The sequence below is a fragment of the Helicoverpa armigera genome, chromosome 16 (assembly GCF_030705265.1).
Source record: "Helicoverpa armigera isolate CAAS_96S chromosome 16, ASM3070526v1, whole genome shotgun sequence".
Classification (NCBI taxonomy): Eukaryota; Metazoa; Arthropoda; class Insecta; order Lepidoptera; family Noctuidae; genus Helicoverpa; species Helicoverpa armigera.
Genome location: NC_087135.1, coordinates 4,428,493 through 4,449,578, shown reverse-complemented (window position 1 = coordinate 4,449,578; position 21,086 = coordinate 4,428,493). Strand labels below are relative to the sequence as shown.

Sequence of the window (21,086 nt, the reverse complement as noted above, 5' to 3'; positions counted from 1 at the left end):
AACCATATTAATTTCCCACCCAGAGTTTTCTCACATTTGAACCCAGATTTTTCCCAGTTTTTCTTTACGGATTCAAGATTGACAACACTGCCATCTATAGACCTTTTGAAAAACGAATGGAATCGCGAAAACCCGAAGAGTTATTTGATTTAATATAACGATAATAGATGCCGCTAGTGAATGCAGAAGTACGATCATAAAATATTGAATGAATAATATTCAGTTATTTATGTACACGGAAAATAAAAATATAAAAAGAAAATGCTTTCATATTTTATGAAAGAAAAAATCATTTTTCAGAATTTTAGTGACAATATTACTCAATGGTATCTGCACTGCCGTGAAACTGGCGTCCTTTTCTAAGAACTACGTGTTTACGTTAGACTGAAAGAGACAGAGTTTCTACCGTAAGCTCTTCATATTCTGACGCATTCGTAATTTATCTGTGAATGAAAGCGTCAAATCAATCTGTCATTCGTCGACGGCGAATCGGCCGCATCAGCGGACTCGAGTTACAAGTTATTTTACAATTTATTTGTAAACCGAACTGTGTAGTGTGTACAATAATGTATCATCGACTGTGAGACGCACGTAAAAAGTGTCCGTAAGAAATAATTGATCGGAAAGTGATCGACAATAAGATGCCTTTTGTAAACATCAAGAAGCAATATCTAGCAATCGGGATGTTAGTTTTCGTTTTATTATTTTTGTTTAATACACGGCCCGCTTTTCAATGTCAGTTTAATGCAGAAGTGAGTCCATATCTCCCGGTTATTTATGGGATCACACCGACGTATGTAAGGCTGGCACAAAAGGCGGATCTTACAAGGTAAGAATATAATGTTTATCGTGATTCTCCTGCCCTTGATTTATGGTTTATCTTACCTCATTTGTTTAGCTTAAGCATTTGGCAATAGATCTCGGTAAACCGACGATTAGTTTAATTGGTTAATTGATGTGTTTTCACAATGAGTACATACCTTGAGCGGAGTATGTTTGAGGCCGAAATTGAGATGCATTGGTAGAGTTCATAAACCTGTACCTACTTTATTTAGTCACTTTTCGGTTCTGGGAAATTGGCAGTATAGGTACTTATTAATTTAAAATTCTTGTTTGCTCTCATTGAATATGCAACATTTATGAAGAGTATTCAGTTGAATATTTATGCTGTACTTTAATAGGAAATGTGAATTTATTATACTGTGCCAAGTTACCATTAAAAAAGTTAATTGAAATGCAAATATACCACAGCAAAAATAATATAAGAACATAGAAACTACGTATCACTATTTACCATTGATAAATCACAAAAAATAATATTCAAATAATTTTACAAACTTAAAAAAAATAGATTTTGTGCCAGAATAGTTTTTAATTTAAATGTAAATATCTCTGTGGACTAAATAAAATTCAATAAATATATAAAAAAACGGTGTATAAATTTAAATGCAAATTGCTAATGAGCCTTCGATTTTTTTGGCAAAAGAGTATTGAAATGTGTTTTTAAGTATTTGTTCTTTAATGTTATCATACCTAGTAACAATCCACAAAACTGGAACATGAATAAAATGAAAACGTATTGTTAATTAAACAAATTTTAATCATTGCAATAAAATTTTACAAACTTGTTTTTGTACTTTTTTTGTGTCTAAGTTATCAATTTGAAGTTGATAAATTTATATACATTTTTGTTAGCGAGTTTCTCTTTTTGTGTGTTTTGTAAGTGAGGTTCTTCGTCAAGTAGAAGCAAAAAATATGGCTGAATGTCTTACTGGATAGGTAAGAGTAAGCCTATTCAACATTGCAATGTTCTTAAATGCAACTGACATGTTGACACAATCTTTAAGTATTCCATTAACTATTGCCATGCAAAATACAGTTTGTTGTAATACATTAACATTCAGTTTAAACACTTGCCAATTGTGCAAATTATCATTAAAATGACATTTCTTTGACAGTGTGACTAAAGCTTTAGAACGAAAAATATCACTAGCAATATGTTATCAGGTGGTCTAGTCACCCTTCATCCTACTAATATTATACACGCGAAAGTTTGTATGTATGGATGTATGGATGTTTGTTACTCTTTCACGCAAAAACTACTGAATGGATTTTAATGAAACTTTACAATAATATAGCTTATACCTCAGAATAACACATAGGCTACAATTTGTAAACATATTGTTCGAAATACTAAACCTGCGCAGACGAAGTCGCGGGCACCAGCTAGTTATTAATAAATTATTTTCTGAAGGGTTAAACTGTATAAGTAACTAAAACCAGAAAAAGAGCTAATAAATTAACAATGGCTGAACTGAATTAGATAATATATCTAAGAATCAAAGCTGGGTAACCAGCCAGTCCTGTAAATCAAGAATCTAAAAACGGTGCATCCAAGGTGGATTATCTGATTAAGAGCTATGATGTCACAGACAGACACAGATGTATGCAGCAGTCAAACTTATAATAGCATTTCGGCTTAAAAAATGCAATGATTTTCTGAAACTATATTTCTACAGGTGTTCCCAGTTTAAGTGCATCCCGAGTAGCACTTTTTAACAAATTCTCTTTTTCCAGGTTATCACAAACTCTGATGCATGTGAAGAACTTCCATTGGGTTGTGATTGAAGACTCCTTGGAGAAGACAAAGTTGGTTGCGAACTTGCTCAAAGAGTCAAACTTAAAATATACACACCTTAATATAAAAACTCATAAATCGAAACATTCAACGGTATGTATGATGATCTTTTTTGATAGATATAAAAAATAAGTAGAAAATATAGGTTCACAGCGACCACAGCTTACCTTAGAAAATATTTTTTTTTTCACTGTAGTATTCCAATTTATTTGTTTGCTCAAATATGGTCAACTTATTAATGAGTTACTTAGTTGTGTATGCTGTTGATGGTTATAAAATTATATAGTTTACATATATCAGAGCTGCATGTCAAGGTACCCTTCGGAATCTGCTGTCTGACTTGTCATTGATGCAGTTTGCTTGCAAGACCATTGATTCCCGCAGAGACATATCTAGCTTTTTACTCTGATTTAAATTAACGTTTCAGGTGATGGATATTAATATATGTCTGTTTAAAACAAGCACATACAACACATCCTGGTATTGCGTATGTTTGCCAATTATTAAGAAAACTCATACTTTAACCATGGCAACAAAACTTGCATTTTATTTAGTTGTTCCGTAGGCATTAGATTGCTATGAAAAGATAACACTAGGAATCTGTTGTTGGCAGTATTGTTATTAATGGACCATTCAAATAGGTGATAAAGTACTACTATTTATTACCTGATGCAGCAATATACTAGTCAAATACCTACTCAGTGTGAATAAATGATTTGTCCTTTTGCAGCCTGTGCCCTTAATGAGAATAAAAGGGGCCAGAGGTCTTTTAGTAAGTGACAATATTGTAAGATTGCATGTCGGGCCAATACTTATTACATGAATATGTGGGTTGTGATGTTTGGGGGTTGTATAGTGTATTTCAGTAGACTTCGGTTGTCATAACCCTCTGTAGCATTAGTTGAACTTCAATGTTTGAAAATATTAATTCGGATGGACATCCGGCTTTGGTCAATGTTGCATATTGATGTCATGCATCATTTTTGATTCACACGCTTTGTAGCCGATGATATAATATTATGTAGGTTTAGATTACCTTTTTATGTTAGGCTAATTTCTTGGCAATAGTGTTATTTTAACTGAAATCCACTATGGTTTGGTCGGACCATTTATTTTCATGGTGCTCAAGGGTTAATTAGTTATAAGGAGTTGTACAACAATTAATTATATTCGATAGAAATATACTACTGCAGTTCCTATTTAGAGACTTTAATGGCAATCTGTAATAAGTTTGCTCTTTATGGGACCTTCTTATTATTATTATTTATATAGTATGAAAATAAACTTACTCATTGAAAAATAGGTAATCTGCTTTCTGATTCCATATTTTTGTAGTTCTTCCCAAATATAATCTTGTTAGTATGGGCGGTGTAATCACATTATCGACAAAGCCTCTCAAAATATGAACTATTTAGGTATGGAAATATCAAACTTTTAACCTTCTTACTGAAAATATTAGGTACCAAAATCATAGTGCTGTAGCTATAGCAATCTAATTTCTATTAGATTGATGCATCATGCATAAGATTATATTTTAAATCAATGATCTCATTACTAAATAATTTGCAAGTTGATCTGTTTACTGATCCTTGCGAATAACAATTGGCCTATAAAAATGTGAATGTGAATATAAAAATTACTTATTTATTGTTTTATGTTCAATTATAATTTAACTAATAGAAAATTTCTTAATTCTAAAGCGTTTAACAATTTTTTTACTGTGATTCTTTTGGGTGTGTGAGTGCTGTATTGACCTCTCTTCAAACTTTTATTTTTATATAATGCAAACTATTTCTCTGGTCTTCATTATTTTAATTAATACAATTAACAAGTTTTCGGGTGTGTTTAAAAAAATATTCTGATGTCATTTTTTTTAATGACTCAGCTTTCCTTGTCAAGTTCTCATTATGTGCAATATGCTCAAAATAGGCTAAAAGTACGAATTATAAAATGACTTCAAGACAGCACCTAAATATTAAAATTAGAACACCAAAATGAAGTGGTGCGTATAAACAAATTGTATGCATCTAATGCGCAGTAGCTAATCAAATAGGTAATGTGGATAAGAAACTTTTATCTTTTGAAAGTAATCACTACTTATATAATATTATTGTACACAATGTGAATTGCTTGTACATTGATGATAAGAATTGTTGCCAATTTTGTGCACAAATTGCTATCAAAATACCTAAGTTTAGTCATTGATTTTCCGAGAATACGGGGATCTGCTGTTATATTGGTCTATCTTCGTTTACTATGTAATCTAAAATATCAAGATTCGTTCAGCAGACGCCTATTTATTAATTAAATAGGATAGAATAGAACCGCGAATTTGCTAATAATCTATGTCTATCATAAACCATTTGATATGTACTAGATATATTTTATTCTTCGTGCTAATTGAAGTTCATGTGGGATGTTTCATATAGCTGCAGAATTCAAGATAGACATTCAAATAACGAAACAGAAAAATGCCAAAGCTTTGTTACAAGAGAATTTAAAGTGTCAAAACTTCTATGAATCCTGACATCAGCTATATTTTGTGGCAAATAACTGAACTGTGAAGTTTTCTTTATTAACACAAAATGTGGTTCTATGAATGAAAATTTAAGTAATTGGTTTGTAAAACATTTCAGGCGAGTGGTGTGGAACAAAGGAACCTGGCATTGGACTGGCTAAGGGGCCATTTGGACAAGAGCGAAAACAAAGCAGGCGTTGTGTACTTCATGGACGATGACAATACCTACTCGCTCAAAGTCTTTGATGAGGTAATGCTGTTTGCAACTTTATAATGACTTTGCTCGCGACTTTTTCCGCACACGGATAATATTGAATGCCAATATTCGTCTCCAGAATCTTAAGTCTCGATAAAAAATTACATCTCTTATCGTTTCAGTCATTGCAGCGTTACAAATACATAAACCTATTAAACATACCTAAACAAAACCATAAACGCATTTATGATATTTAATAATTTATATAGTCCAATGCAGAAGGCACTTAACAAAAGGTAAACAATATTGATAAGACTTTTTGTACAAAACATATTAAACAAAAAAACCGGCCAAGTGCGAGTCGGACTCGTGCACGAAGGGTTCCGTAAATTACAGTTAAATCAACCTATCTCAAAAACTATAAGAGATACTTTGATCAAACCAAAAATCGTTGAAAGAGTTAATTAGCATGCATCACCGCTATTTTTTTTAGAATTTTATACCCCGTAGTTATAAAAATAGAGGGGGGGGGACATACTTTTTACGACTTTGAGAGCTGATATCTCAAAAACCGTTCACTTTAAGAAAAATGTTTTTTAGAAAACTTTATATCATTTTAAAAGACCTTTCCATTGATATCCCACACGGGTATGTACATCGAAAAAAAAAATTTCATCCCTCAGTTACATGTATGGGGGGTACCCCCAATTCTTTTTTTTACTATTTAGTGTCATATTTTTGTAGCGGTTCATACAACACATATTCCCATCAAATTTCATCACTGTAGTACTTATAGTTTCCGAGTAAATCGGCTGTGACAGACGGACAGACGGACAGACGGACAGACGGACAGACGGACATGACGAAACTATAAGGGTTCCGTTTTTGCCATTTTGGCTACGGAACCCTAAAAAGTACCTACTGCGTAAAATCATGCTCATGATTGAGTTCAGTTATTGTATTCCAATTTATTTTTAGATGCATTTTATTTTTAAATAAAAAATCCAATCTAGATTGTTTATCTTTAGTTAAGTGCCTACTCAAACTGGGTATAGGTACGTAGATACATAAAAATCTATTATTAAAAGTCATATCAACGTCCGGTAGCTCAAATGCTTCGAAACTTTTTGTCACCAAACTTATCGGGTTTTTTGTTTTACCAAAAACATAGCGACTGACACTGAATTATAATGAGAGAATTTACGCAAAAGAATGCCAAAGTTTTGAAGTCATTAAAATTAACTGTATTTTTTCTCTGACATCATGATCATAGTTCCCGTATCTACGATGATAACGCAATTCCTTTCCAAATATATCTCATAAAAAAATATTAATTTTCCGCGTTTTCATCTGAACTAAGTATGTAACCCAAATTATGTAGTTCTAATCAAGTTTAGTCGCAAATATTTTTTTCCTAGATTAATTATAGTTAATCAATGCTACGTTTTATTAATTAGAACAAAATGTTCAGACTATGTTTTAATTATCTATCTAACAGCGCAGCAGCTGTTTGCCAGACAGCTAAAAGCGCGCGAAATTGTAGTTTTGACAGTTCATACATAAGATGACAACTGCTTGGCATAGAGTTTACAATTTGTTTTGACGACAAGTTCTGAGTTTTCATTGCCAAGGACTTGTAGACTTATTTAATTAATTGATTAGTTTATATCTGGAGTACCTACCGGAGTTTGAACATACAGATTTAATTTTGTTCGTTGATCCAAATGTTTGTTAAGTTATGGTTGTCAAAAAAAAATCATATGGTATTAAAATCTAGCTCCAACCACTTACACCATTACCTAAGGTTTATGTCCCGTATTCAATCCAAAGGCTTTTGAAATCATGCTACAATTCTAGATACACGGTTATTATTAAAAGTCTTAGAATTGATGGATTCTACTGCGAACCGTTGTATTTGGAAATAGTCTGTCACTAGTTTAAACTGACAGGCACCTGTTATATCGGGGGAGCTGGCTAAAACTAGCTTTCAGTTCAGATTGTAGACGTCATGTGAGTTTCAATTTTAAACTAGGTTTACAATTCGTGCAGATTGTGTACTTTTTTATTTGGTATTGTAAAAATGTACTTGTAAATATATAAGAGTCAGAGTAATATCAATTTTATAAGTATTCTCTGAAAATACTGAGTGGATATAAAATCTTGATACTATATAATTTATTCTTTTGCATACGTTTTAACATATGGTCGCGTGTCCCAATTAATTTGACCTAATGCATAGAGTCGTCAGAAATTGTATTCATAAAAATTATTGAACAGTAGGTAATTCAGTACATAGCTAGATGAAATTAATTAGAGTATTATATAATGGAGCATTTTTCTCAATTTTAGAGATATTATAAATCTACCTTCGTTGCTTATTAATATAAAATTACCAATTACTACCACTTTAAACGACAAGTAGGTACCTACTTCAAATTGAGCCACACGAACGCCACAGTTCACAATAATTTCATACATAGTTATCTATTTCACGTATTAACATGACACATCCTGAGATATTTTGTTGTCAGTAAGGACACACATTTGCGTAGTGGCATTCATTCATACACACACGTTATATGATCGACGCTGTTATTTATAAACAATAACAATATCGTTGTAATTAAACAGGAAAATGTAATGCTATCTTCCTGCGTATCTATTGGACAAGTTGACCATTCTTGTTGTAGTAAACAAAAGAGGTTGTTGTGCTTTTAGTGGTGCAATGTTGGTAAATACAGGAGCGAGGTCGTGAATTCACCGTAGGTCGGGTTTTGTTTTGTTACTCTATGATCGCCATTGATGCGTTGGGTCGTCGTTCTTCGTCTCTTAAATATTTAGTCATTTTACTGTATTAGGTTGAAATTATGTATATCTAGGTCTATGTATGTTTTATGTCTGCTTATCATTGCAGAGTTGTATGCTGGATTAAAAAAATGGTGCGATAGTTGAAGGTTTATTATTGTAATTTTTCGCATGTGTCAGCACTAAAAATATTTAAAAAATTGAGACGCTTTGAAAATACTTTTTATTTAAATAGAATTTTTCAATAAATATTTCCTATAATAATACTTATTTATACACTTTATACCTACTTGATGAAACAAAATATGGAAATATAATTTAAACACGCAATTTTGTGAACCTGCACAGATTTTGCAGCTAGGTTCACTGACACTACCTATCTTATCATTTCCTCTTAACCCAAGTTGGTAGCGAGTTCCTACTCCCGTTCGTTTCCTTAGCCTATATACAAATAGATAAAGCTTGATTACTGAATGCGTTCCAGCGAAATTTATAGCGTACTAAATGTGGGAGTAGTTCAGGGTTGCTACATGTATATGTAAAATGGCTATCTACAATTTGTACGGACAGTTTTTAATAACTTCCCTGTCCTATGAGTCATATTTGAAACACAGCAATTGTTTAACTATTGTGTCTGTTACGTGGAAAAAGAAGGATGGTTTACGAACAAGAAAACAGACATATCCATGGAGTACACATGTATAAAATTGTAAGATCGCACTATGGCCTTCATGGTAAAACAAAGCTTGTATGATTTATTTTAAGAATAAGTCTAGACCTTAACCTACTTAACATCAAGTGTCGTTGAATATGTAAATGCTGTTTAGAGAAATTACATTACTTCTTATTGCATGTAAATTTTGGTAATAGTTATGTATAATAAATTGTAATTTTAGTTTCAAGTCACACTAATAATGATTTTTGCTTTATTCTTCACAATTAATAATGTACTAGGTACTCGTATTACGTAGGTACGTATTGTATAATCTGTATTCTTGAGACGATGTTCACTTGTCTTAAATTTTCTTTGAGACTTTTCCAAGAAAATAAAGTAGGGCACGCCTATAGCCTCTTGAAGTCTGACAACCCTGCCTAACAAAACCGTTTCATTTCGTTGACCTAATTTTTATCGACAGGCTACTAACCATTGGTGATTTATTTAGTCTTGTCAACATTTTTCTTTGTTGCCACATTACTTAAATTAAGTGAAATAATTGTGAAGAAAAGTTTGTGAGCTTGTAGGGGCTAATCGCTGGAACTACGGATCCTATTTTTGAAACTTGTTTTACCAATGGAAACCCACTTTTAATATGGGTGTCATACCCATATTTTATGGTACGAGAAGTACTTTCCTCAGGACGTTAGAGAAACCACTCGGAGTAGCTGGTCGTGTAATAAAGTAATTAACACTCAATATTTTTCGCTGTGGTAATGTCAGTAAAACTAAATTTTTTATACCGCCATAAAATCATTGGAACGGAAATATAAGTAGGAAACTGGATAATAATGTATGTAGTAATTATTCTCTTTATCGATGTTTTGACGATTAAATACGGCTATGGGTTTGCGATAACGTATTTATGTTTTAGCTGTGACTAATATCATTTTCACGCTAGTTTCTGTTGAAGATAAGCAGAACTTTGCTTATGTAGCCAGTTCTTTTGACATAAAGTTTATGAAAACATTTTAAAAAACTTTTTGGAACACATATAGGGACAATAATGTCTTCCTTGTCACTTATCATAATCAATAAATCTATAAGAAGCTTCAAAATAATGAGAAATGGTAGTTTTTAATTTGCAGAACAAGATTGATAATACGATACAAGCAAATGTACTCTACCCGAGATAATGTGATTAAGATAGTCTGCAACTTTGTCTAATGCACCCGTTTAATACGTTTCATATCTTATCTGCCTTCAAACCCGTGTTCAAACTGTGTTTAGTAGTAGGTAAGTTGTATTATATTCAAAGCACCCTCCCGTTGTTTCGCCCGTTTCCCGACTTCCCATACTAACATATAGGCTACATCAGCACCTCCCGAGCCTTTTTCTCAACTATGTTGGCTTGCACATAGGCTACATGTGCTGCCTATATGTTCTTCTGACATACATTTTTTTTTTCAGCCCTTATTGTCCCACTGCTAGGCAAAGGCCTCCCCATTTTGTCTCCACACCTCTCGATCCTTAGAGTGCTCCCACCAGTCAGGATTACATAGACATACATATAAGCTATAATAATGCCTACTAAGTTTTATTAAAATCCATCCAGTACTGTTTGCGTATCACACACAAACATTCGCATTTGAAATATTAATAAAATATTGTGCTGCGTAGGCAGTCTATTAGTCATATTTACATTATTCCTACTTGGTGCGGTGTCTGACTTTCGTCTGCAATAGTGTCCGCTCATTGTAATGCAAGTGCAATTCGTTTCGGATGAAACAACTTATTAAAGTTTATGTTAATACAGCTGAAACAATTGAGAGATGAGAAATAAATTGCAACAGCATTGTCAGTGAGAAGTGCCTATAACGAAATAATATTTTTACATTTGGTATCCTGTCTTACCTACACATGTCTCAACGGAGAGATGTTGCTCTGATGTAAGAATTATTTGTGACATACTAATTCCCTCAGTGTCACCCGCGTCCCCTTGTATTTTTTCCGGTAGGTACAGTCAACATCAGGTTAGTGGTAACAGTTTTATAGGAAAATCGTACTTATTACTATTGAGTTAAGGTGCATGACAGTTACCACTGATGTGCAGTCTACCGTACCTACCCGGTTTGTGGCCCGGGAATATTTAGAAAATTATGAAATTGGTATTGAGGGACGTACAAATTCTTTATTAAAATTTAGGCTGTTAGGTCCAATTTAGGGCTATATTTCCCTATGCAAAAGATATTAACACCACTTTTGTGAAGTTGTAAAATAGGATTTTACTTAATAATATTGTCTCCTTTTTCCAGATGCGGAAAGTAAAGCGGGTAGGCGTCTGGCCGGTCGGTATAGTTGGGGGCATGCGAGTAGAGATGCCCCTTGTGTCCGACGGCAAGGTGAGCGGGTACAACGCCTGGTGGAAGCCGTTCCGACCCTTCCCTATAGACATGGCAGGGTTCGCGATCAATGCTACTCTGTTCCTGGAACACCCAGAAGCCAAGTTCTCCAGAAAAGTCCAGTCTGGTTTTCAGGTAATTTATTAAATTATTATTTGTTACGCTAACTCTGCAAAAATCAGTAAATAATTACGAGACTCCTTCCGTCATTAACGGTACTCATTATAGTCATCAAAATGGAGTCAGGACAGCGAATAAATGAATACCTAAGCTGTTTTATCTCCAAATTATGAACGCATTAAAATGACTATAAATATTACGTATTTTACAATTTGATATGTACTTAGGTGTTTTCCACGTGTAATTCGATTCACGTAATTGCATCTAAATTACACGATGTGTTATTATGAGAATTGTTGATTTATTTTACCCATGAAAAAATGAAAGGGCGGGATTCCACCAAATAATGCGCGTGCACTGCAGAGGTTAACTTAGTCAATATGAAAACTAATGCTTTCCTAATATAACTACAAAACAAAACCCGCCTGAAAAGTCTACATTTGTCTTTCTTATGTAACGAGCTGTCATAATACTTTTGCTTGAAATCCTTACTAATTCAATAGGTTTAGCGGTGTTAAAGGGACTTGACTTATCTAATCCTATTATGGAAGTCGTTACTAGGCTGCGTAAACACCTAGGCTTAGAATTACAAGTTCACTAATACGAGTACATGTCATTTATTTCAAAATTATAACAAAATGTTTATTACCTACCTACGGGCTTTTTACAGAACTTTAGCTTTTTTGCCCATAAGACAGAAGAGAACGTCAGAAGTAGTAGCGATTATTTTCTCAATTACTTCACTAGTCTTGAAATAATTGTAGACTTTTGTTTTTTATTTATTCTCCGCTTCTCAATTCTAACCATTACTGTTTATCCTTTACAGGAGAGTGAAATATTAAAATACTTCACAACTAAAGAGGAACTAGAGCCATTAGCGGACAACTGCACAAAGGTGTACGTCTGGCATACACGTACGCAAAAACCTTCTATACTTAACCCTAAAAAACTCAAGCGTCCCATCGTCCCAGACGATCATATCGAGGTGTGAGTCCATACAGTATTAAACTGGTCTTTCATGTACAGGGAAAAATTCCCAAAAGAACAAAAAACCCCCCATATACACTGAAGGGTTAAAATGTTCTCGTAACGATGTTTATATTCTACAATCTACTTTTAAGTACTTGAATACTCAATTGGTGTATACTCAGAACAAAAATGTATCGTCTATATTCTACTGTTTTGTAGATTCTAATTTATATTTGTGTTGTACGGAATTCATACATTCTGATATTTCTAGCTCCAAAATGCCACTTATTCCTTATATTAAATAATGTAGTCTGACATTATTTTGTGCAATTATTAAGAGCTTATTATAACATGAACATATTATTTATTCAATTTGAATGTGTATAATTGATTGAAAGGCAATATTTATTATTAAATAATTTAGTATCAAGCTAGTAATTATATTTTATAACAAACAATGACTTGTGCGTGAAATACAGGCCAAACCGCAAAATTAACTTTTAAAACACATAAAAATAAGGATCAATATTGTTTAATTTAAGTATTTAACGTAAATACAATTTCGTTTTACTTAGTGATCATTTGAGAAAGTCCGGCATCGTGTAATATATATTTATTCGCTTTATATTGATTGCATCATATTTAATAGATACAAAAGTATATTTTTTGTATTATGAAAACAGCATTAGTATCAGTCGATACAGAGGCTTTCCCAGTGGGTTAGAATTATTATGATTTCATCACAATCAATCATAATAACATTTATTTGAACAATTCGTATTAAACTTCAAAATTGTTCCATTGCGTTCAGTATTATAAATATTTTTATATCGTCGACTTGTTTGTAAAATAAATTCTGGGTCGCGTAGAAAAGGCTAGATTTTATATTAAAAGAACTATTTACGTTTTATAAGTAATTTAGCGTAATAGCATAATTATATTTTATGGAAAAAAACCATTCTCTAGTATAATGCTAGTCTTATATTTTTATATATATTTTGCAATAGTCTAAATTCATATAAAAAAAACTTTAGATACAATCATTTATTAAGTCAACTTTCTATTATAATCACAGTCGTCATAATACTGTATTTAGATTTTAGTAAATTATTTCATAGAGATTAGTTGGAAATCATGTATCAAAGCTATTTTTAATATGTCTGTAATTTGAACGCCATCTTGAAACAGTGCTGCCATCTAGATTAAGTTTGGTAAAGCTTAGGCGGTATTTGAATTCCTGCATGGAATAGTTTTACTTTAGATTGCGAGAACCTACGATATAAAATTTTTGACTCTATAATCTGTGGTATAAGGTCCATATTACAGAATCATAATCAGCAACGTTTTCTAGCACTAATTTTACTAGGTCTTACGAAACCGAAACCCGGTCTTATTCTAAGTTCTAACTTTAATTTACGTGATTAAAACGCAATCAGTATTTGTAAAACTTTTTCGTGTATTTTAGTACTAAATGCTGTTCTTAAAACTAATATTATTTTGTTTTAGCCTGTCCATTTTGAACGACAGAAGCTTGAAATGGACAAGCCAAAAATCTACGTTCTTTGTATTAGCGCTCATTGTTTCAAAATTGAACTGCTGTAATTTTGTTATTTTATAGTTACTGTATATTCCCAGTGAAAATAAGGATATAAGTCTATAGTGCTCGATATTATTTTTATGCCAGGAATCTTCAAATGCCAAAATGCATTTTCGGAAACTGTATGGCTTTTATTTTATTTAGTTGAAAACCGTCATAAGGTACATTATAATGAGACAGACTTCAATGTGCAAGAGATGGTTTGTGTTCTTCATAATATATCTTACATTGAAATGTATCATAGCACGGCTCGTAGGATTGCAGCTACTTATTTTATTTTCTACATGTGCATACAGTCAAGCCTTATCTACATATTTCATAAACATCATAACATTTTCGAAGGAACATACAATACATATGTGTATGTGTGTCATAGTTATTTATGTATACTGAAAATATGAATATTGTCTCCAATTGTTAGGAGAGATTCAGTCAAAAAATCAATCAGACTTATTAAACACCAAAAGAAAATGTATTTTCGCCTTTACTGAACCATAACTGCCGATTTACCATGTAAGATTCCAAGTATTCTGTAATTAGTTTACAGGCCTAATAAGTCACTAGTAATCACTATAGAAATAGCGTACCGAGAAATGTAGCTCACGAAAACTGCACTGATGTAACTCAAGTTACAGTTTGCTCCAAATAACTTTGCAGCTCTGAAGTTAGCCACTCGACATCTTTCGCAATTGTCAAAAAGTTTTGCTTGTCCGAATGTAGCCGCACTCCATTTGAATAAGCACTTGACGAAAGATATACAATCTTGATATGACTTTTTATTTGAAACCTAAGTTTGAATATAATGCAACAAATACAATACCTAATCAATTAAATAATTGTAGTATAGTTAATGTTTTAATATATCTATATTTTTGTCAAAAAAGTCCTGTCAAGATTATTTATCTTATGCGAAGTGCAACTCAAATGGAGTATCGGATTTACTGACTTCACAGCAGTCAAAAAAATATGAACAAAACACTGCTGAACTTGCATGCTCTGTCATATACCTAACTTCAGAGTAGCACAGTTATTTGGTGCAAACTGTACTTGACCACTTGTTATACCCCGATTTTTATACTAGATCTTAGAGTTAGCTGTAAAACTAAGCATAATAAATTAGTTCATTACGAAATGCTCAAACTTCCGAATCGGTCTAATACTTGATTCCTTTTAGCGTAGATAACTTTTTGTACTTATTTATCTGTTACTGTATTATTATTGTTAATGAACAATGTTGTAAAAGCTAATTTGACCCTTATCACGACCCCTGTTTTGGAAATAAGATAAACATAAAACTTGTAAAAAAAGAATAACAATACGAATCACAAATAGTAAACGATTCAAACATCTATTATCAGCCATTTTCCGTTACCTATATATTAAGGTTACCTTCTATCTAATCGCGAGAGGCTAAGAGTGCAATCTTTGAGGTACTTTAACAGGTTTTTCCTACCTTGCTGCAATTTTAAAAGAATGAAAAAATATGCCGAATTACATTTACCTACCTGGTTCTCTGTTTAATGCATATCGAATCTCAGTTTATAACCATCCAAATTAATGTCTATTGAATAAAATATAACAGAAGAGTACATTGTGTTAAACCGATTTCAATAACCAAGTAAAAATAAAATAAGGCCTAAAATATTATCCTCTATTGATTTCTGAACAAAATAATGAAAATGTTTGATCAATTCAAAATTTTACATACGTAATTTTAAACTGTATTATAATTTTATCCAGTTTGACCGTGTCGCGATGGCAATAATGTATTTTATACATATACAATAGAATTAATTGTAGCTTTACGATAATATAAAATGTTTCTTCCGTTGGACAAACAATATCCTCTAGTTTTATTTGTAGACTTTACATAAGTATGATCGAGTAGGAAACTCTTTTGTGATGATTTTTTAGATTTCTATTTCTATAATTTTGTAAATACTTCCTATTTAATTTAATTGTATGAGAATAAAAAAAATGCTAATGATGAATCGATGTTTTTTATTTGTAGCAGACAAAACATGGATTTAATACAAGGCAAGACGCCTTGTATTAAATGCACTGTGGCGACACCTATCACGCTACATGCGAACTGTTAGCTTGCATGGCGGGAAGTGATACAACGACCCAGTAGTCGTGACCATCGAGTGTAAGATGGCAAGACTTCCATTGCATTAACCCTACACGTAGGGCCAAGTCCACCGACAACATAATCACCCGTTTTTCTAACACCTGTTTACTTTGAAAAACTGATAGTGAGAATTCATAGCAAACAATTCTTCCTCAGAATAGGTACCTACTGACGTTTACGTTGTCGATGAACTTGGGCCCTGACAATAAGTCCGGTTCAGATGTGAACGAACTCTTTAATTTTCTGGAGTTGTTTGATGTAACATTCCTTGAATGTTTTATATCATGCATAAAATGTTTCTGCAAAGCCAATTGGAACGGTTTTGTTTTCCTATCCTCATCAGCATTACCTACACGGAGACCTAGTACCTCAGCCAAGCAATAGCTTTAAAAAATTGTGGAGCATGAATATGACCTCTCTTTTTCAAACAAAAAAGGTTACCTTGAAACTAACCTTGCAAAAAAGCTAACTTCCAAAGTTTCTACATACCGTTCATAAGGTTCGTTTATGAACTGAAGTTTACGGTAAAACTTCTTAAACTCAATTTTCTCAATAATCAAAGTAGGCTTGTAATGCAAAATGTTTTCGACGTGCGACTGACTTGACGAAACTTTTGAGTGACAAGTTTTTTCGAGGTTCGGAGAGTACCTACGCCCAAACGAGGGGTGAATTTGAATGAACCTGGGAGAATAGGTATTAACTAAAAGCGACAGTAGGTAGGTGCGTTAATAGCTCTACCTACGTTTGTTTATCACCGAGAGGTCTTTGCAAAGGTGATGATGACGTAACTACCTACCCACTATCTTAGCCAGATATAGGTTTCCTTATCCTCTAGAATTACCTACCTACATACCTAAAATTTTAAATAAATAATCTGCAATTCATTCCAGATTAAAAACCACATATGAATAGGCTATAAATACCTTATTTCAACCACATAACTTTAACCAGCTGAGAATACATCGCAAAGCCAAGCACTCTAAGTCTAAATTGTTCGCCCAATCAGTTGTCTGTCAATTTAATTAGACGACAAAGGCTGTCGCAGCCTGCCGAGTGGCTTGCCATGTTAGCTTGGCTTCTCTGCAGCCTCTGAAGTGTTCGTGTGTCGTTCTCAAGGGGTCGATTAGAGCTAACCATGAGGACGGCTCAAGCAAATACAAACGCAATACTAGATTGAGAAATGTCTGAGTAAAGGCCTACTTTTAACTTGATTCGTTGAAGTTCTATCAATAAGTAGGTCGGTAGATTCACTTGCCTAATTATAGATATGTTTTGTCGTGTTTCTCTACCTAAATAAATATCTGTATATAGGTAACTGCCTAGATTATATCACAATTTTTCAATCCAATTCTATCAAGTAAGAAACATACAACGTACAAGGTCTGGTATGATTGCAGATAAATATTGTAAATAAACTTATTTCCATATTTTATGTAAAAGGTACAAATCCTCATAGGTACCTACGTGGTTAAATATAAAATATTATGTCCTTTGTATTTACCATCATCCGAATGTTTACGAGCAAACTTTTCACCATCACACAGGCTATCAAACAAAGCACAATCGCTTGAACACAATGCTTCGCTACCCATTCGTCAGAGCATTCGCTAAATTACTCCGACAATATACCTACCTACCATGTTCTCGTAACATTACGCGTTTTGCTACTCAAAATGATGCTTCTATTGAAAATTGCAAAACTTTTCGAGGAGCCGTGTGAATTTTTCAAAGGAAATATGGGCAAGTTCCGAGGAACTTGGGCAATAACGCCAGAAGTGCTGAAGTGGAACACTCATAGAACTCACTCAAGCCTATGATCTGGATCAAGGAATTTAAAAACATCGATTTTGTTAGATAGAATAGTTTTGCTTCTTTTGTGAAATGTTTTGAAAAGAAATAGAATTTTTAAGGGATTTAAGAAAGGCAAAATAAATTAGATACCTACATAAAACTTAGCAGATAGATATGTAGGTAAATAAATTGATATATGAATGTAAAAAGTTAGGAATTTATACTTTCTATAAGTTATTTCAGAGCAACAGTGCTTCTACCCAAAAGACTCCCGATCCAAGAATGAACAAAGACAACTAATTGACTAAGCACCCAAATTACACACGTTCAGCGGTCAATTTGGCCAAATTACCAACAATTCGCCCACCTAAGGCTTTTAATCAATTATTGTAGCTTTCTTAAACCCTTCGGGTTGAACGACGGGTCCGAGGAAACTGTAGGTTCTTCTACCTTAAGAGCTATGAATAAATAAAACGGAATAATTTACAAAATTCCATCAGAATGGAATTCGAAACCCTGTTAAGTGAGGTATCTGGAATAATTGAGCGCAAATTAATTCAAAACAATAACGAATTCTCCGGATAATCGATGAGTTCTTTATTTTTTTGGAGTTGCTTTATTAACATAAAGAAAAGAAAATAGGTCGATGTCTGATTTACGGTTATGTAAGGTTAACTTGAAAAACAGTAAAATATTTACTATCTATAACAGTTTCCATTACCTACAACAGACCTATTCTTTACTATTCCTTGTTATGTTGATATTATTTGTAATATATTCTTTGTTGTGTAATATATAGCTCACCTAGACAATATCCTGTAAAGTTAAGTTCCTCCTTATCCCAGTCTTCACTCCCCCTCAATCTTCAAGAAATAATTAACCTCCTAGACTCACCCACACGATCTTGTTGACAGGCAAAACCCATCAAATCTCCGTCATGCACGACCTTATACAAACAGACTACCACCAGAACGTCAGTAAAGTGTACTAAACAACATTTTCGTACCGGCCCTGATTTCCCTTACGTTAGGGTGAACACCATTTATCTTAATAAGGGACGTTGATTGTCACTGGCGTGTTGTGACGTCATGTCGTCTCGGTGCAGGTAAAGTGACGTGGACACGGAAAATAGTTGGCTTTCTTTATTGCTGTTAACTATTAAGCATCAGAATTTGAGTTGCGTTGAATTTTAAAACTAGCTTATAATAATAAGTAATCAAATTGTCCCCAGCAACAATTTCTTAGATAAAATCTAATGGAACTATACTATTAAAATAAAACATTATAGGTAACACCTATCGTGAAATCTTCCCAATAATGTCCAGACGGTGACTACCAAACTATATTGAAAGTTTAAGCTCACAGCTTAAACTGCCTTACCAAAACCCACTACGTTAATAAATTGCAATACCCTGTTCCAACTAAATCACTAAATTCAACTTCAGCTCGTCTTGATATAGTACGAGCGTAATGGCTTCATACATTCTTGAACTACCTTGTATGAGCCTTTCCAAAGTGCACAACTAAAATGGCATCACCCAAATGACATAACAAACTCCTTTGTTATAACATCTTGAACAAAAGTTGCTACGTGTGGCGTTTACATGAGATTCTACATCTAGAATTTCCACTGAAGCGGAGACAAATTACTGAACTAAATTCCGTCCCCTGAGTTAAAATATTGCCTCTCTGCATACGTCCTGAAATATGGACGTCATCTGCAATGTTGCTTGATATAAATTGCTACAGGAGAAGTATTCTAGGAATCCTCACCTGTAATTAGGGAAACGTCTCGTCTAGATGCAGATTAATTGTCTTTGTGCACGTTTTAATCTTATTTGCCTTTCTATTGCGACAAGCTGGGAAATTGTTTTTTAACGAGGAGGTCTTACTTTAGCTTTTATGTTGTGGTTTTTTCTACCACTGCTTTGAAGTAAAAGTGACATGATTAAAGGAGAATGTCTTTTTAAGAATCATTAATTAAAGGACCTTTCTGTTTGAGGAACTAATTAGGCCGTGCTCAACCGTCTTGTCTATCATGCCCTAATTAATCCCTATCGGCTAAATAAATCGCAAGAGCTGATGGTTCCTGGAATACTTTTCTTGTTTCTAATTAATAATCCTCTAAGGTATCTCGAGCTCAGATTTTGACTGAGGAGAAACAGTGAAGACAAGAAGAAGAAGTGAGAAAAAACAGCTACTTAGCGGCGGTGCAGGGATGTAATGTGTAGTTTAAATAATGACAATTATGCTAACCAATACTAAACTACCTAGAAGTATGGAAGAAGAAAACATGCTGCGCCGACCCCAAATAAAATTGGGATAAGGGGAGGAGGATGATGATGATGAATACTAAACTACCTAATTTGTCACAAGGTAACTGCTCACCCGTTTGTCTGTGGAAACTTTGGTCTATAGATTTGATTACTGCCTATGGGTACCTAAATAAAATCAAAACTAAAATGTAGCGCCCAACCAAGCAACTCTAAAACCATTTTGAGTCCTGGATATTGATTCCTGCAACAATGGCCGGTCGTTTCGATTAATTTCCCAATCGGAAAATTTCAGTGGCACTCTGGCTGCCAATTAGCATATAAATTAATTCTCTATTATTATACCTTCCTGTGTCGCTGTCCATCGGGACCTCATAGATAAGGGAATTTCATAGTTCACTGAAGCGTGTCCGCTTTATGTAAAATACTAATTATTTTGAGTAGAGAGGTATTGATTTGATAGACGTTGAACGGGTTTCTAAATCAAAATACATAATTCAATGTTTCGGGCATATTAATAAAATATCATCATTGTGCTCTGTGGATTAGGTACCATTTAAAAAACATTGCTGATTAATCAAAAATCCTCTTTTATGTATAGTTTTATAAGAACTAAACACGAGACCACTTACTATTAATGAGAAAGAAGAATCAATGAAAAAATAATTATCTTAGGAAGATTTCGTTAAGAGCGGACAATAAACTATGATCTAATAACAAACAAATCAATTATATAACTACTCACTAGAATAGCAATGTAATTCAAATACATTTTAATTAGACCATTTGTTGGTACAAATCACTCGCCCGTAATTTACAGGTATTTTAATTAAATTCCTATCATTAACGATCCGATAACGTATACTAAATACTACGCAACATGATACGGTTTATCTTAACTGCTATTGTTTTACGTTTAATGTTTACTTCTTAACTTGTATTAAGTTTCTTTGTTCTTTGAATTGATGGCTAGTCTCTGACCGTTTGGAAG

At 33.3% G+C, this 21,086-nt stretch overlaps 1 protein-coding gene across 1 annotated transcript; it reads left to right on the top strand.

Moving 5' to 3' along the window:
* Positions 1-461: 461 nt before the first annotated feature.
* Positions 462-15,891, top strand: LOC110384556 (galactosylgalactosylxylosylprotein 3-beta-glucuronosyltransferase I). Its single transcript, XM_021345873.3, has 5 exons — positions 462-829; positions 2,578-2,731; positions 5,275-5,406; positions 11,128-11,349; positions 12,161-15,891. The coding sequence occupies exons 1-5, from the start codon at positions 642-644 to the stop codon at positions 12,323-12,325; spliced, it is 861 nt and encodes a 286-aa protein (XP_021201548.3). The 5' UTR covers positions 462-641; the 3' UTR covers positions 12,326-15,891.
* The last annotated feature ends 5,195 nt before the right edge of the window (positions 15,892-21,086 follow it).

What these genes read in the sequence shown, in the direction of transcription:
- LOC110384556 (XM_021345873.3), top strand. Translation starts at nt 642, where the DNA reads ATGCCTTTTGTAAACATCAAGAAGCAATATCTAGCAATCGGGATGTTA. An exon ending in CAAAAGGCGGATCTTACAAG is followed by an intron (nt 830 to 2,577) that starts GTAAGAATATAA and finishes CTCTTTTTCCAG; the next exon opens with GTTATCACAAACTCTGATGC. An exon ending in ATAAATCGAAACATTCAACG is followed by an intron (nt 2,732 to 5,274) that starts GTATGTATGATG and finishes AAAACATTTCAG; the next exon opens with GCGAGTGGTGTGGAACAAAG.